Genomic DNA, 18500 nt, shown 5'->3' with positions numbered 1-18500 from the left:
TTGATTCATTTATTTGTGTAGTTGCATGATTGTTTAGTTAATTCAGGCATTGGATGGTTGTGTGATTCATTTATTTGTTTATTTGGAAAGTTCAAATGGATTCAAATGGATTGGATGTTTTGTGTGATTTATAGATATATATATTAATTTGGATAGCTAAACGATTATTAAGATGATTCATTGAAATGGATTGGATGGTTATTTAATCAAGTCATTCAAATGGATTGGAGGGGTTTTGGGATTTATTGATTCATATTTTGTAAAAGTTGGATGAGTGCCCAATTCATTCAAACAGATGGGTTGGATGATTCATTTATTTGGGTGGATGATTTTTATTTTATTTTATTTTATTTTATTTTTTTATTGTTTTATGTTTTGATCTGTGAATCAATTATTTTTATTTTGTTTTTCTTTTCTTTTTTTGTCATAGTCTGAACACAGACTTTTTAACTGTTAACATTTTTTTTTCTTTTGTAAAAGTTCTTTCCTTCTGTTTTTAAATGCCATTCAAGTTGTGAAGTTCTTGTGGTGTTCTAGAAATTGTGTCAGAATTGTGTGCAATGTGAACAAAGCCTAATTCAAGCTAAACCTCTTTTGACTAAGAACCATGATGATGGTTTGAGATCTAGTTCCTGGAGACTTGTTTCTGTTTGATCATGTAAGCACCCTTCTGCACAACACCGTAAAGCCGTAAAGCACATAAGAAGACAACAAATGTCCAGCTTTCTGTCAGCTTTCTGTCAGCTTTCTCAATTTCATAGAGGAAAAGTCACTTGGCAATGTGCATGAGTGTGCATCATTACTACATCAAGCATCAAATGAGAACACACAGTCTGATTGGATAACTCCGTGTGGACAGTCAGTCAAAAAGACTGGATTTGAAAAAAAAAAAAAAAAAAACGAATTGTCTGTAGAGTAAAGATTTGCTCTAGTATTGTGCCAATACTCAGTGTTTCTCACTCAGTTCCAAGTTAATAAGTAAAATGATCATGACGTCACAAATCAGCCAACAGCACTTCTGAATATGAGCAGGACTGTGCTCTGTATAGTAAATATGTAAATATATATGTAAATATAATATATATTAAAGATAGTCAATGTAAAATGATATTTTTCAACTAAATTTAATCACATAAGTACATAATTTACAGTCAAATGTACATTATTCTCATATTATTCAGCTGCAGTATGTATATATATATATATATATATATATATATATATATATATATGTATATATATATATATATATACATATATATATATATATATATATATATATATATATATATATATATATATATATGTATGTATGTATATATATATATATATATATATATATATATATATATATATATATATATATATATATATATATATATATATATATATATATATATATATATATGTATATATATATATAAAATATATATATTTTAGGGGGAAGTCGTGGAGGGGGAAGTCGTGGCCTAATGGTTAGAGGGTTGGACTCCCAATCGAAGGGTTGTGAGTTCTAGTCTCGGGCCGGACGGAATTGTGGGTGGGGGGAGTGCATGTACAGTTCTCTCTCCACCTTCAATACCACGACTTAGGTGCCCTTGAGCAAGGCATCGAACCCCCAACTGCTCCCCGGGCGCCGCAGCATAAATGGCTGCCCACTGCTCCGGGCGTGTGCTCACAGTGTGTGTGTGTGTGTTCACTGCTCTGTGTGTGTGCATTTCGGATGGGTTAAATGCAGAGCACAAATTCTGAGTATGGCTTTCATATATATATATATATATATATATATATATATATATATATATATATATATATATATATATATATATATATATATAAACGAATGCATGGTCATGAAATGTAATGAAATGCTATTTTGATTATAAAGTTGAATGCTGAATGCTGTAATTAACCAATAAGAATAAACTATTCCTGAAAGCCATGCAAAATAACATATATGAAGTATGCTAATTTTTGTATTTTAATTTTTTCTATGTAAAATATTAATAATAAAAAAGTATGCTAAATGTAATAAAAATAGACAACAGTATTTGAAATTAATTAATGTTCGCAAAATATTATTCAAATATGTTTTAAGATATGTCATTCGGACTTATTAACAATGACGAGATAATGACAACTAAAGTCCATTGACTAAGTTAATTGGTGTCAAATTAAAGAGTTCATCTGAACAGACCTTTCATGTTAAGGAGCTTTTTTTGACAGTATTGTATTTCACTTATAGTCAATATTTTCCAATATTGTAGTCATATATATTATTCAATATCTGTATTTGAATCAAATGCAGCAGCTGAGCTGTAGTTTGTATGGTGTTCGGATCATTCTGAACTCTCTTCACCCTGTAGAACAAATCAATGTACCTGTGGCCAGCATTATAATCAAGGCTCTGACGAAGTTCTTTCATTTACAGACGCAGGGCTAATAGGCTTGTCAGACTGTACCATAAATCAGCCATCAGCCACGTCAGACTCCAGCGCTTTCCCAAAGCTGCTCGCCGCAATCAACCTCTGTCAAATAAAAGCCGCTTTGTTTCGTGCCTCGGGGAAACGGGTGGAGATTAGGTCTTTGATTGACACGCGCTGGGTCAAAAGGTGCTCTCGTGTTGTTGGATTGCAAAAACAATTATATATCATCTCATCCGATCTGTGCTCTTACTTATTAAACGCAAAGTCTGGTTGAGATGTTCATGCTGATATACAGCCACCCAAGACAAAAGTTTTTCATAATGCTCTTCTAATTTATTGCACTGAAATAAGACAAACATTTATGCAATCTCCCATAGCTGGTTTGCCAAACATTTATTAGTGCAGCTGTGTTTAGTTTTAGTCTGTTCTCATGAAGAATAAAGACTGATAAATAAAGCCATTGTGTGGAATTTAAATCAAATTTTGGATGCCAAATAAATATTTAGCAATGAAAGTTCAGTTTGACTGAAGAAGAAACTGACTATCCTGTTATAAGATGGTTTGCAGAACATGAAAAGAGCAACCTGTCAGTGCTTCTAGACAAATTGCCTTCATTTGGTTTAACGCCTTAAAAAAGTTGATTTCAGTTCAGTTATGCTTTTCTTTTTGTCTCAGATATTTCTCGAAAAAAAAAAAAATAATAGAAAAATGGCAGGTCAGATTGTTTGGTTACAAAAGTATTTAGATCTCTGACTTTTGGTTGCAGACGTTGTTAGTTGAGACAATGTTGAGATCCTTTCTGAGATATCTGGTGTCTTTTTCTCTGAGAAATCAATCTGAGATGCAGAAGACTTGCAAAAAGTCTCAATTTACTCTCTGGGAACAATCTATAAGGTATTAAAGGGATCTGACGTGATTTTTAAGTGATATGGGTGTATGGGGGCATTTACACAACTCTGTTTTTATTCATTTTTGCCATTCATTTTACACAACAACAAAGGTTTAGGGGCCTGAAAATGCAAAGTTTTGAAAATTGATTTAAAAGTGAAATTTTTTGAAAGCAATGGCATTATTATTATCTATATGTAAACAATAAAGCTATAAAACACATTTGTGTAAACTGTGACGTAATATGCATTGCATATTTCGTGTTCAGTCCATAGGCATGTGCAAGTTTCTTTACTAAGTATCTCCAGCTAATGGCTATAATACAGCATTTTAGTCATTTTGCAAATCTGTGTCAACGAGGATGATCTGTACACAAAACGTAATGAAAATTGTTAAACATTTCAAACCAAGGCATTAATGCACGTTTGTCAGTGAAACATACTCATGGTAATATTAGCAGGTTGTGGAAACAGTTGCAAATTTGAGGGATTATTCGCCACCGTGCCCTTCATGACTTACACTCAATGGTGGGCTGTCGTCATTTTCAGTCTGTTATTAAGGCTACAAAGAGCATCCTGTGCTTCACCCTCTAATAGCAGCTTTAGTGACAGTAAATGTCAAACGAAGGCCTACAAAATGTATGTTAGGGCACATGGTCAAGGCCAAGGCAGAAATATCTAGACCTTAACTTGTTTACAAGCCCAGTAATACTAGAGGGCCTATAAGGTTTATTAAGTAAAATGTCACTCTATTTTTCAGGATATTATTGGGTAGTACTTAAAGTGATGCTGCTTTTTTAAATAGTTGTTGTCCTTACTATTTATATCTGAAAAGATTGTTAATTCAGCACCATCCACCATCTTTATCTTCAATTGAAGATACAAATAGCTTTTTTCAATCAAACTAGATGTAGATCTAATGCCTGCTGAAGAAAAGAAGCTAGCATCACAGTTAATAGCTTATTTGTTTTTACAATTTTTATATTAGGAAAATATTTTTTGAAATTGACATTTGTTGATGTTTACTTGGCACACAAAGTTTGATTTATAATTTAGAATATTATGTTATTTTTATATGTATTATTAATTTTAATAATATTGAATTATTATTTTACTTAATTTATTTTAATTCTAATAATAAATAAATGTATCTGATATTTAAAATCTCAATTCTCACTGTTATCTAACTATTAACTGTAACTTTTAAGTCAATAAACTCTTAATTTGCTGCTAATGAATAGTTAGTAAGGTAGTTGTTAAGAAGAGATAAGGAATTTAAAACATGATCATGCAGAATCATTCATTAATATGTGCTTTATAAGTACTAATAAAAGCCAAAATGCTAGTAAGGTTCATGTTAATAAGAAACTAGTTAATAGTAAGAATTGGTCCCTAAACTTAAGTGTTACCAAGTTTTTATTTATTCATCCCAAACGACTCTAACAAATAGAAACATGGTTTAGTTTTCTGGACATTTACTACCATGTTTTTTACAAGTAGCTCCATGCAAATGCCATGGTACATTCATTTCAGTGTCTCAGAAGTATCATAGCAATACCATGTGATCCCATCACTGTACCATGGTACTACCACAGTACTTTATTGTAAGGCAGGCGTATGGTTGTGCAGTGCTTGCATTAGTGCACCGCTCAATACTACACAATAGGCTATACAAAAATACTGAATTATAGAGCCCTTCTGAGCATTTCATGATGTGCAGTTCTGTTTTTATAAAGATCTGAGTCAGGCGTCAAACCTGAAAATAAATTTGAGCCCTGTCTCAAGAGCTAAGAAGAGCCGAATTGGATTTTTGAGTTGTTAAGAGTTCTTCTTGAGAAAAGAAAGGGGCATTACTTTTACTTTTGTTTGAATCTCAATTCAGTGTCTCAACTGTCCTTCACTCTCTCTGTATTCTTCTTGTGTGCTTTAGCTCAAATAAAGATAATAATATTAATATTAAATATTAAATAATAATATTCTCCATCAGCTTTCCTTTTTAGAGAAAGAGTTTAAAATCAATGTCCTGCGTGTTTATGTAATTGCCGTTCATTTATATTATTTGAGGGTCGTGTAAATTTATGCATTAACTGATAGATTAGTCAGACTGAATCATTGCTGTTTGACAAGGATATCAAACTTACTGTTCTCCTGTGCATAAAACAGTTTTTGCAAACCGTTTCACTTTCAGTGACAATTTTATTTACGTGAATCTGATTTGATTGTAAAAAGGTCTTGCAGTAAAAAATTTCACACATTTTGAAATTAAAAATGGGATTCACATTATCTTCACACAAGATGACAGTCTTTAAGCGGTGCTTCTCTTGAGATGTAATTTTCACTTTCAGGTCTTCAAATCATTCCTAGTCGTTTTAACAAGTTCTTCAGAAACTCAAAAAGTCATCGTGAAGTCGAATGGAATGGAAGATTTTCAAAGCATGAACGTCAGTGACAGCAATGTTTAGGTTACTAATAAACATGAGAATTTGTTTCATTCCTCATATTTATGGAGATGGTAACAGATGATTACTGTGTTTAAATAAACTCAATGACCAGCATGCCTGTCATACCTACCGCATTAGACAGAGTCATGCTCTGCAGTGAACCCTAATGAAAAATTAGATTTTAGAGGTTTTCAAGCTGAAAGTGTCAATCCTGCTAATGGTAGTGGCTTTTAACTATGGTCTTTCAATCAGTTACCTTGGATCACATAGTTAATATTCATGAGCCAAGCTGATAAGTGCTACATTATGCTCACTTTTCAGATGATTTCTATGCCTCTGGTCAGAAGCAGTAATGAATTGGTGCCGTTTTCCCAGGAGCTAAATAGATGCATTCAGATTAAGATGTTTGTTTTACTACGGCTGGTCATTTTCCTCTTTTTCTGCCATGCTGTGTGTTTGAAAAGTTGCTTGGGAGCTGGGTTGTGAAGTTTCGTCCACTACAGGTATCCGACTAACCTCGGGCAGTCAGTCAAACCGTGGAGGAACATTGAGGATTCCTCGAGGAACAATGCACCTCACCGTTAGAGGAGAACGTGGTCATTCTAAAGATAAGAGACGGAACCTTTTTACCTCAGCGAGATAAAGGCCTTCGGTGCTTCAGGCTTTTTTGGTTACGGTCGGAAAGAAAATTACAGAATGGTAACATACATTTGCTACAGGCCTTACTGAAAGTAATTTATGCATTTGAAGCATGCTGCTGTTTTTTTTGTATTATTTCTTTTCTGCCTGTGTGCCTCGGGAGAAACATTCTAAACTTTTTATAGAAAAGGACACTATACTAAAGGAATAGACCGAGGTCGTTGTGAAGAAACCATATTATTAAAGTGGAATGGAGGTACATAAAATATATATATATATATATTGGAATAGAACCGTATACTAATACATACTTTTTTTTATAATCTGCAGTATGCGGTAGCACTTTATTTTACAGTCCTGTTCCTTATGTACATACTATGTACTTATTATAGTAATTAAAATAACTATGTAATAGCTAGGTACTAACCCTGAACCCACCCGTAAACCTAACCCTACCCCATGTAGTTACCTTGTATTACAAGTGCCATCCAGATGTCATGCCTTTTGCTTCTTTAATTCAGTTTTGTCTAAAAATGTTGTCGTTTTTGGCAGTCTGATTAAGTAAACTGAGGAAATTGTGATTAATATCACTTTTGAATGACATGCAGCTATTATTTCAGACATAAATATGGTTATTTAGCATTTTTAAGTTCATGTAAAAAGGAATATAACTTTTGGCGGTCAAATAATTTTTTTTTACAAACCTGATGCAAACTACTTTCTAATGTGGTTTGAAATCTGATTATAGTTCATCAAAATAAAGTTCTGTAACATGATCTCAATTGTGAGTAGCATCCAAATATCATGCCTTTTGCATTTTTAAGCAAATTTTGTTTAAAAATGCAGTTATTTTCAGCAGTCTATTTTTAAGCCGATTTTTGTAAAAACTGGAATTATGAAGTTGAATACATTGCTCGTGTTGCCAAATGCAGTGGTTCATCCATGCATGTGAAGTATGCCATTGTAAATCATAGTCATCCATCCGCCAATAGTTTCATTTTTGATTGTAGTTTTCCATGTGGATTCGAGGTGACCTCTAAGTGTGTGAGTCACAGTCACTCATCCATCATGCCTCTGCTAATCCATTAGTTCAGCCACTTAATCGGCAGATATTGAGCCAGTACAGCTGCTAATTACCACAGACAATTGCAACAGCCCAATGCTCTCTACCTGATAAATACAAAGCGCTTTCAATATCTGAGAGACTGTCTTGCATTTCAATGAGATAATTAAATGTTCCTGCACCCTGAGCGGATATTGCTCAAGTGCACTCAGTGTTTGTAATCAATGCTAACCTGTCCTAGCTCTGCAAAAGTTAGTTTTGAGGGTCATTGAAGGATATCATTTCCTGGTACAGGGACGGAGTTGTTCCTGTCGTTATTGTGTGAATGCCAAATATACCCGCAATTGATGCTACAAACAAATTGCTCTATTTGCAATTTGTTTTTCTTGCAAAGCTTTATACAATGTGGAAATGCATGCTTGTTTGATATATTTTTATTTTTTATATATTATTATTATTATTTTTTATTTTTTTTATTTTTTTTGGTGTATAAATCAAGTCTGTTTAGTTGTTTGTGGTCTGAAAAACAAAAGAAACACATTAAATCAGATGCTATACAAACCCTACTTTCATGTGGTTTAAAACCTGATTAAAATAAATGTACATAAAAACTGAAATACGAACTTCTGAGGTTCAAACGTATCTTGTATGTGTTCAAGCTGTTGCAGGGCAAGTCAATTCCAAAGTTGGGCACGCTGGATCAAATCGAGACTGGAAGTGGAGACGGATACAGCGGAGACTGTGACGATGAGGACGGATGCTGGGGATCAGGGAACGGAGCAGCTGAGAGAAGAGGAATTGGAACTAAATGTAAGTAATAATCTTAAGGATTCCAAGGAAGATTTATACAGGTAATGAATGGTAAAGGAATACTTCACACAGAAATTAAAATTTGAGATTTACTCACATTTAGGCCATCCATAATGTAGATGAGTTTATTTCAGATTTAGAGAAATATAGTATTTCATCACTTGCTCACCAGTGGATGCTCTGCAGTGAATGGGTGCCGTCAGAATGAGAGTCCAAACTGCTGATAAAAACATCACAATAATCCACAAGTAATTCACACCACTCAACTCCAGTCCATCAGTTGATATCCTGTGAAGCCAAAAACTGCGTGTTTGGAAGATGGATTTGCTTCCATTTGATGGACTGGAGAGGTGTGGATTACTTATGGAGGTTACACTTTATTTCGATAGTCCACTTTAGACATTCTACTAACTATGTCATCTAATTCATCTATGTCATCTCATTAATTTGCAACTACATGTCTTCTAACTTTCAGAGTAGACTGTTAGGGTAGGTTTAGGGTTAGTATGAGATGACAAAGAAAGTGTTAGAAGATATTAATCAGACAGTCTATTAATACTCTACTAACTGCTAGTTGACATGTAGTTGCAAAGATATTTACTGTTAGTAGAATGTCTAAAGCGGACTATCGAAATAGTGTTACCCTTATGGATTATTGTGATGTTTTATCAGCTGTTTGGCACCCATTCACTACAGAAGATCCATTGATGAGCAAGTGATGGAATGCTACATTTATCACCATGTTTTGGATGGTATGAAGGTGAGTACATTTTCAGCGATTTAAATTGTTTTAGTGAAATATTCCTTTTACGCAGTAAACAATGTCCTTTTGTTATCTGTAGATCTGCTAATCGAAAGTGAGGTGCTTTGTTTCTGTGTACATCATCATTTGACAATCATAAGTCAGAGATAAAAAGCAGGAAGTACACATTCATCGTTCAAATGGAAGGCGGAAATAGATCAGACTTTCACTGACGCTTGATATCAGAGTGTAATTAAGAGGCGGAATTAGGGTCAAGCGTATAGAAACATTTTTCCAGACATTTCTCCCTCCTCCAAATGAATTATGCAATCAAGAATAACGTGGCTGTAAAAAAGTGGAACAAATCAAAGTGGCCATCTGGTAATTACTTCATCTTCCGGAGGGGATTGGATCTCTGACCCGTGGCCCCACTAAATCCCCACTTGCTTCCCTCTCCAAACCTCTTCTATCTCCCGTATACTCATCTGATTAATCATCCCACACTTTTTGTCTGGATGGGGCGTTTCGGGTCATCTAAATGCACTGTCGCATCTTGCCGGTGTTTCCTTTTCCTCCTGTCAATCAGCCGTGATGTGTCAGCGCCTCCTCATGCACCTCTCATAATTCATGGGACGCTGTGACGATGTGCTCATTTATCACCGTCTCTTCCACTCATCCGCTTTACGGTGCTCCGTCCAAAACAACGTCACGCTGTCGATGTGCTGCCCATTACGACCATCGATAAGTCACGCAGATGGGGCTCACAGTCAGCAGTCATGCTTTCTGTTTGGATCTAGATACGGAAGCAAAACGCCAACTGCTTACGTGATAAAATGAGGGGAGACGTCGCTGTTTTCATGCTCACTTACATTCATTTCTGTGTGACATACTGCTTGTGCATTCTCCTGCAATGAGTGTCTTCATCTTGATTTCTAGTAAATGTATGTGCATTGAATGTCATTAAAATAAGATACTGTTACACTTAGAAGCAAGATTGCAATGCATACTTTTGTTTTCAGGAAATGTATGATGAAATTGTGTTGCTTGCCTATGCAAAACTCACAGTCATGGTGCTTGGCTGCTAGGACATTGCAAAGTGGTTTCTTGGTGGTTGCTTTGGTTTTTCGGTTGGTTCCTATGATTTTCTGGTTGGTTGTTAGAATACTTAAAAGTGGTAGCTTGCAATTTGTTTGGTATATGGTTGCTATGACATTGTAAAATGGTTGCTAGGTAGTATCTAGGCATTGCTAGATGGTTGCTTTAGTGTTTTGGGTGGTTGTTAGGGTTTTCCATTTAAAAGCATTTACTTGCAAACTGTTTGCTAAAGTAGCTGTTTTGTGTGAAAACTCAGTCTTGTCTTCCAGTTCAGATATGACAGATAAACACAGTGCGACGTACATTTAATCACTTTATCAGGACACTGTTGTGGTGCAGTTGTTTAGCAGGGGTTGCTGAAGTATTGAAATATTCAGAAGTTTATGGTCTGCTTCGATCTCTCAAAGCCTAAAGCTGTTGAGGAGAAACACACTATCTCACCGATACTCACCTGTCAATTCACGAAAGCCACCAGATTCGACAGACTCATTTTACAGTGAACGTTTGATTAGTATTGAGCTCCTGCCTCCCTCAAGAGTGCTGTCACCCAGAAACACAGCTGTGAGCGCTGGGACTGAGCTTCAGCGGGTCGCGCAGGGGGAGAATAAATAAAGAAATACAGCAGAAACAAACATCAGTGTTGTCTTCCCTCAGCGTGAGAGTAATAAATAAAATATTAACAGACGCAAGATGTGTGATTCTGGTTCGGTGCGCCAGAGTCTTCGCACAAAAGGATGCATCGCCCGGCTCCTTGTCAATGTCACCTGCGCACGCTCTCGTGTTTGGCAGAAAATCCAGACGCTGCGTACTTGGTATGAGAAACAAAAGGCGTCAGCGAGACGTATCGGCAGGGAGTTGCATCGATCTCCAGTAAGGAGACACAATGAGAGGAAGTGCAGGCTGGTCCCTTCAGTGAGCACTTGTTAATTAATAGCCTGTCTCAGGACGCGATTACATGATACCGCCCCCAGGCTCTTCATCCACAGCTATCGCTTGAAGGTGATCTTTCGCACCTGATGAGTTGTAATGATCCTGTTGTATTTAAATGGGTCCTTTAATGGACCGGGGTGCTTTTGGGGCACTTCAGTGGCTAATTATGGCCTTGGAAGCTCATGATAGGCTGCTCATCACTGGGTATGTGGCATGGGAGCTGCAGTAGCACCGATTGCTTGACCAAAAGCAACAGGCAATGTCGGTGGGATGGGAATTGTTGTGTGGTGGTTTTAAAGAAGCATCCATTAGCAATAATAAGCTGTAACTTTACAGCCTACTAAACAACAATGCTAAACAAAAACAATACTATTAGGCCGGCTCTTTGAAATTAAATGGCATTTATTGCAACCAAACTGAAGTTGTGACTGGTATCTTTATCATTTTTTCAGAGATTTCTAAGCTTGAGTCTATCTTGAATCTTTTTTTAATCATACTGTCTAACCATTAGTCGTTCTATCTTATCTATCTGGCTGTTTTTCAGACTATCGTTCTATTTGTCCATTCTGTCATTAATTCTTACTATGTGATCTGTCTATTGTTAGTTGTTAGTTTTTGTTTATTCTAACATTCATTCAGTCTGTTGTTCTGTCCATATTTCTGTTTTTCTATCTTTCAGTCTATCATTCTTTCCGTGTATTGTTATTTCTATCGTTTGTTTCATCTTTTGTTCTATCTGTCATTATGTCTTTCTTATCTCAATGTAAACCTTAAAAAAAGACTAGCTTACATTCAAATTTTGCCTTGACAAATTTTACATTTCTTGTCAATGACACTTTTTGCAGGCATCTAAATTTTAGATTTTTTTTTTTATATATAATTCTTTTTTATTCAAATTTGATTCAAATTGGGAAACTGGACTGAAATTAAAAAAATTCTCATTTCAGTTCTGAAAAGTGCATAACACTGGTAAATTAAATGCCATGTCTGAATTGGCAAATGAGTCATGAAGAGCCATAAACAGCATGTTAATTAATTCCATTACAGTATTTTAAAGATTTTTCTTGTTCCTCATCCAAGTGGAGTTCAAAAGCAGGTCTAATTGGAATTCTGCAGAGATAAAAAAAATTAATGCATTATTCACTGTGACTGCATAGATGCTCTTTTGTTAACGGTGCCCCTCAAAACCAGATATGACCAAAAGCAGAGCATTAAAAGTTTTATCTGCCTGCTAATGAATCAAAAAGAGGCCAAGCGGTCCAGACGACACGTGGATCGTCTAAATTAGGCTTTGTGGTGAAAACCTGCTGGCTGTGTGACATCAAGAAGCTCTGAATATCACCGAGCTCCGTCGGTGGTCACAGCTGGCAAGGAGAGGGAATCTTAACCAATGCAGAAATTAAAATAACATTCACATCCAGTCGTCTGATAATGAGGGGGATGTACAGATGAAGCACCGCCATTGTGCTTGTTTAACTAATGCTCCGCTCTGAAGAGGCCCGCCGAAAATGACCCGCTGTGTCACAGGATGATGAAAATGAACGATAATGATCCTCATCGCAGCGCCCTGATGCTCAGTGAATCATAGTGGGGGAGCTCCTCACAGGACCAGCCTGTCATCAACAAAGTATCGCATATAGATACTTCAAATCAAGCAGGATCTGGAGGTGGACGCATCCTTATGCATCACTGATGCCATGTTCGAGAGCCGCTCTCTGATTATTCACTACAGCTGTCAGAGCTTCTCTGTTCTGCTCTATTAACCAACTAAAAGTAGTGACAGTACTAGGTTAACTACATTTTCAAGGCTTTTGACAAAATATCAGGGGAGTTTTTCTTTGAAATTTCATTTCTGCATTATTTCTGAGTCAAAATTAAAATGATCTTGTGGCTCTTTGTAAACATGATTAGATTGGACTGCTATTTACAGAATAATGCTGCAACATGATCATAAAGTTTAATTCAGGCAAGAAACAAATAATAAGACTTTTTTTGTAATGTGGGTAATTCACACTCATTACTGTGATGATAGAAATTGTAATTACAACTTCTGGCATTAAAAAAGAACAAAACAAGAATCTTCAGCGAGAATAAATTTAGCATGACAAACTGTTGCGCTGATGTGATGTTCTTATGTCACATTACATTATGCATGCAGCCTTGCAAACAAGCGAGCTGAAGTTTGAATAATCAAACACGCTCTACTAGTGCTCACATTCTCCCTCTTCTTCACTATCGCCGTTAATTGTTTCTTTTCTAATGTGGATAGGAGTCGCTCTAATAATCAGATAGAACAAATAGAATACAACAAGTATTATAACGATTGCTTTTATATTATTAGTAATATACAAACATTATAATACTTTCTCGTTTGCCGTCAGCATTAAGCAAATATGCTTTTATTTCATTTTAACAAATCTTTGAATGACTAATGAACATTTAATTTCACAAACCTTGCAAACTTAGTCGAAACGAATGAAGTGTGCCGTTTTATCCTGCATGATCTCGTGTTCTCTGTGTTATGTTCAGTCCATGTGAATTGAATGCTTTAAACTTAAACTTTCAAATTATGCTGCGCTATATGCATTTGCCCGCTGTCATATTCATGTCATTTTCATATTCATGTAAAATGAGGGATACCCCGACTTTATTTGAAAAACATGATTTCTAATGCACACAAACTTCCCAGAATACTGACTGCTGTGTTGGTTACAGCGTTTAATTCCTTTTTAATTGTGTTTTATTAAATATTTGTTTATTTGTGAAAAATACTTTGTCATCTAAAGTATGTTTATTTTACTTGCATATAAATATATATTTTTTTTATCCATTGTCAAATGATTTCAAATTTCTTAAATATTAATGAAAATGTATTTAAAATTGTATCATCTTTATATCGGATATCGGCCCCTGGTTTCCAGATATCGGCATTGGCTGTCAAAAAAAACAATATCGGTCGACCACTACAATTTATTATTGATCTCAAATAAAATCTTTTGAATCAATTATAGTATCTCAGCTATTGAAAGCTAACAGCTGGGAACCTGCCAAAGTTCAGCCCCATAAATATGAATGAGTGAGACTCTACGGGTGAGCAAACTCGCTCACAGCTGTTGCAAAGCCCAAATAAAGCCACAAGCTCCAGCTTAATGCCACTCTGAGCAATTAAACCACAATTTCCTCCTTCAAACGTACTTTTAAAGGGTAAATTACTTTGAGTTACTTGCAAAACCCTGTCAAACATGGAATCGGTGGTGAGTGTCTAAATGCTCTCTTATTTTACTCTTGACTTGTCCAGAATACAAACACAGATACAGCAGCCATTAGTGCGGCCCTTTGCAGACATTAGAGCAATGAGTTTGTCATGAGTTATAGCATCCTGCAGAAAAATAAAGTGCTGCATGTGTGGAACCCAAATGCTGATGCTATCTCTGTGTGCCACTGCTGCTGAGAAATTATATCTGTACCCCTCTTTTATACAAGATTAATTTAATCCGATATTTAAAATATTTGAATCGTTTTTCAAGCAAAATTCGGTATATCACAGATTGCTGCTTTAAGTTATGTTAGGTGTTATGTTAAATTATGCTAGACGGAAGCCTGTAAAACACTGTATGTGAAAGTTCCTGTTAGCCAATCATATTCCAGAATACCTTACTATGCAAAAATGATTGAGAGATCCAAGGTTGGCTGACATGTGCAGACCACCGTCAGATTGTTTTACAATAGTTCCATTCTATGTGTGTGTATTCATAAGAAAATAGCTTTAAAATACCATGTTTTTAATCATTTTCTCATTTTAATGGCTGACTGTGAAGAAAATGCTTTTTGTCCCCAGAATGGCATAGTTACAACATCTACCAGCTAACCAACCCATGCTAGCCCAGTATTAAATGTGGCTTTCCAAAGATGCATTGTGCAATGTAGTGTATCAATTAAGTATCCCATGCCACAATTGTTGAATATCTGTGGTTTATGAAATACTGCATGATATCCTTCGGCATTCGTTCATAACAGTTCTTCATCAAACTCTCTGTTCTCTTAAACACCCTGTCCAGTTTAAAACCTCAAGCTCTATATCCATGTAATTTAGCAGCAGAGGCCTGCAGAAGGCTGTTGGAAAATGAAAATATGTCGACATGAGATGTCTCAGTGCATCTAAATGTTGTAAATGAAAGAGGAATATTAAATCTTATCTCATTCACTCAGACGTGATCTTTCTGTATAAATGAAAATAGCAGAGAAATTGACTGAAATGTGAAATATTGAAAATAGCTTATTATAAATACTCACCTGCCATATGTAATTTATTGCACTTATAAATATGCTCATGTTTCAGAAAGACATTATTTATTTTTCGAGGAAACAAGCTGCAAAAAAATAAAATAGAGTAAACTTTGTGTGTTGTATTACTCTATACTACTTATCTACTAAATACACCTTTAAATTAGCATACTATTTACTCTCTTTAAAAACATGCACTACTCATTACCAATTGCTTTTGTAAATCCCATATTAACCTCGACCAGTTGAAGAATACTATGATAGAAATGAAACTTGTCTTTCAATTCTTTCTAATAAGTAATATAAAATTACTTTAATTATTCTTAACCTGGGGTGCGTTTCCCAAAACCACGGTTGCTAACCTGTTAGCAGCTAAGTTGGTTGGCAATGGGAAATTGCATTGCAACCAACAAAGTTGCTAACTTAGTTAGCAACCATGGTAAATCCACTATTGTTTCATAAAGAATTGTTCTATAGTCGATACAGTATTTAATGCAATTACATCAGAAGTACCTAATTAAATTAAAAGTCACCCCTTACTTTCAAAGGAAAAGTAATTCCATTACAGTAATTATTTAGTGATGCATTACACCCAACACTGGTGTTATAAGATTTTCAAAACATAGTGCTTAAGCAATGACTGATGTCTTTTCGATATCTGGTTTCATGAAAACAGCAGTGTTTCCACCTGAAGCAATGCAGATAAATGCAAGAGGAGTCCATTTCAAATGATGACAGTTCATTAATCCTGTAGAAAAGAGAATGGTGACTTTCTGAGATTGAATTTCATTCAAAGTATATATGAAGATAATTCACATTAAATGTTCGTTCTTTGGCATTTGAATGCAGGTAGATATTAAATGTATTGTTATCCAGTTTTGAAAGGCGTCTTTAGAAACCATAGCATACGTGAATGGAACTAAAATTATTCACAATTCAATGCTACGTGTTTGTTCGCACACTTTGTCAACAACATTTCTTAAACAGTATCAGTTATTTGTTCTCTAACTATCTTTTAGCTGTTACTTCTGATTTACTTTCATTTATTACAGCACAAAGCAAAACCACCCAATTTATAATAAAAGACAGAAACTGAAATCCTGCTGTTTTTATTCTTTTGATTTATACTGACATCATTGATTGGACGTGTTCAGACAATATAATAGTCAAATGTTCTGTCCTGATCTCTTTTCTGTGCTGGACGTCTCAGGTGCTTCATCTTTGGCTCAGAACATTCAATCTTAGGGTTATTTTAATACACAAGCAGCTTATTGATCTGTTATGTTCAGTTTACCTGACGCTTCCCAGCCGCTAATGGAGGTTTTATCCTGGAGAGCCGTCAGTTGAGGTTATCACTTTGAACCGCTGTAAACTTTATGAAAGCCGGCGTTAACATCCATCTATTAGGATAACGAGGAGCGTTTTTTAGCTCTCCACATCAAAGATGTCAGACTTACTTTGACGATTGTCATTTTGGTCATTTACATATAGTTAAAATGTCAGTGAATTATGTTGTTTACAAAGTGGTTCATGGAAATGTAAAACTATGAAAGTTATGTATATAAGTATAGATGTATGGATCTAGATGTAAGCATAGATATTATGGGTAAAAGACTCAACCATCTTTTATCTGTGTGTAGATTTGGGAGGTTTGTTAAGGATTTCATGTTTTGTTGATAGGGTATTCTGAGTGGCTAAGGGATTGTTTTTGTTTTATTTTTTTATGTTAAATCATCTGCCAAGAAAAAAATGGTAAGTTTGATCTCTGCGAAAAGCAGCAGAGCCTCTCCTTAGAGGTTTGTATGAGTTTGCATCAATAAGTAAGCATGTAAATAGCTGCAGACGGTCCTGAACCGTATTCTTCTGCTCTGTTATTAATGGCCGGCTCTGTGGTTTCTCCCAGACTTTGCATTCAACATTATTCCCCTCACTGACTTAATGAGCTGCGGCATGCATGTGGCAGGTTGCCTGATTTTGTTAATGAAGCATGAAAAGGCCAAGCACACATCATTCTGCTGAGCGCTTCTATAATCAGCCGCAGTGACGGCGATACGTCAGCCCTTCTGCCAAGAGCCAAAGAAGTCAATTCCCAGAGCGACTCCGGGTCCCATTAAGATCTAATACGCCCACACCTGTCCTTCCCTCCCAGTGGTCAGTGCGGCATGCCTCTGATTGATCAACACACATGCCTTTAGACGTCTCTGTAAACTCACTATGGAAGAAGTGGACATTCCTGATGGCTAATTTTCTTCACTATAGGCTTTTACTGTGATAATACCATCATTCAAACATGAATAATTAAATAATTGTGCATATATGCATATGCATAGTGTTCCTGTAGCTCAAGTGGTAGTGCATTGCTTTATCAAGCACAAGGTTGAGGGTTCGATTCCCCGGGAACACATGATAGGTAAAAATTGATAGCCTGAATGCACTGTAAGTCACTTTGGATAAAAGCGTCTGCTAAATGCATTAATTTAATTTAATTTAATTTAATTTAATTTGAATATATATATATATATATATATATATATATATATATATATATATATATATATATATATATATATATATATATATATATATATATACTCACACACACTCACACACATACATTTATTGTCAACACCTTTTAATGATTGTTTATTTCTTTGTCCAAGACTAAGATGTCATCTTGGAGAATTGCTTGACTCGGGTCCTGAGCTATCAGCGGCTGTTGGTCGATGCTTTATGTCTGTGTTTGGTGAACTCTCACTTCACTTATCTAACTTCAGTTTGCCCTTGAATGTGCAGCGACTCAATAGCTGAACCCAAATGACAGTCTCTGTCGTCGCTCGGCTCTCCCTGCCACACCAGGCATAAAATCTCACATCCAGCGACTGTGCCGGGAAAAAGCACTCAGCTCAGTAACGACACGCCGGCTGCGCTTCCTCAGGCCGGGACCCTGTTATCCCTCCGGACCCTTACAGTAAACAACTTATCACCTCCTTGTCCTCTGTGAGACAGTGGAGATAATGGAATGGGAAGGTCAACTATGGCCTGCTTCTGGCTGAGTTTTAATTTGTGAAGTTTGACGGGGGTCAGAAGAAAGCCCTCGTGAAAATAACATTTATCAGCACTTATTCCTTTTTTTTCTTGTTTTTCTCGAGATGAAACAATTACGTATTGGCTTGAAGTAGATAT

At 35.7% G+C, this 18500-nt stretch overlaps 1 protein-coding gene across 1 annotated transcript in view; it reads left to right on the top strand.

Moving 5' to 3' along the window:
* Window positions 1-18500, top strand: part of LOC127949379 (glypican-5) — a 168552-nt gene that overhangs the window by 110679 nt on the left and 39373 nt on the right. The window contains exon 7 of the mRNA XM_052546502.1: window positions 8116-8266. Within this exon, the coding sequence (XP_052402462.1) occupies window positions 8116-8266 (151 nt within the window). The remainder of the gene's footprint in view (window positions 1-8115; window positions 8267-18500) is intronic.

This window comes from Carassius gibelio, chromosome B1, assembly GCF_023724105.1.
Source record: "Carassius gibelio isolate Cgi1373 ecotype wild population from Czech Republic chromosome B1, carGib1.2-hapl.c, whole genome shotgun sequence".
Classification (NCBI taxonomy): Eukaryota; Metazoa; Chordata; class Actinopteri; order Cypriniformes; family Cyprinidae; genus Carassius; species Carassius gibelio.
Note: the sequence above shows the minus strand (reverse complement) of the source record. Positions and strands in the feature narration are given on the sequence as shown.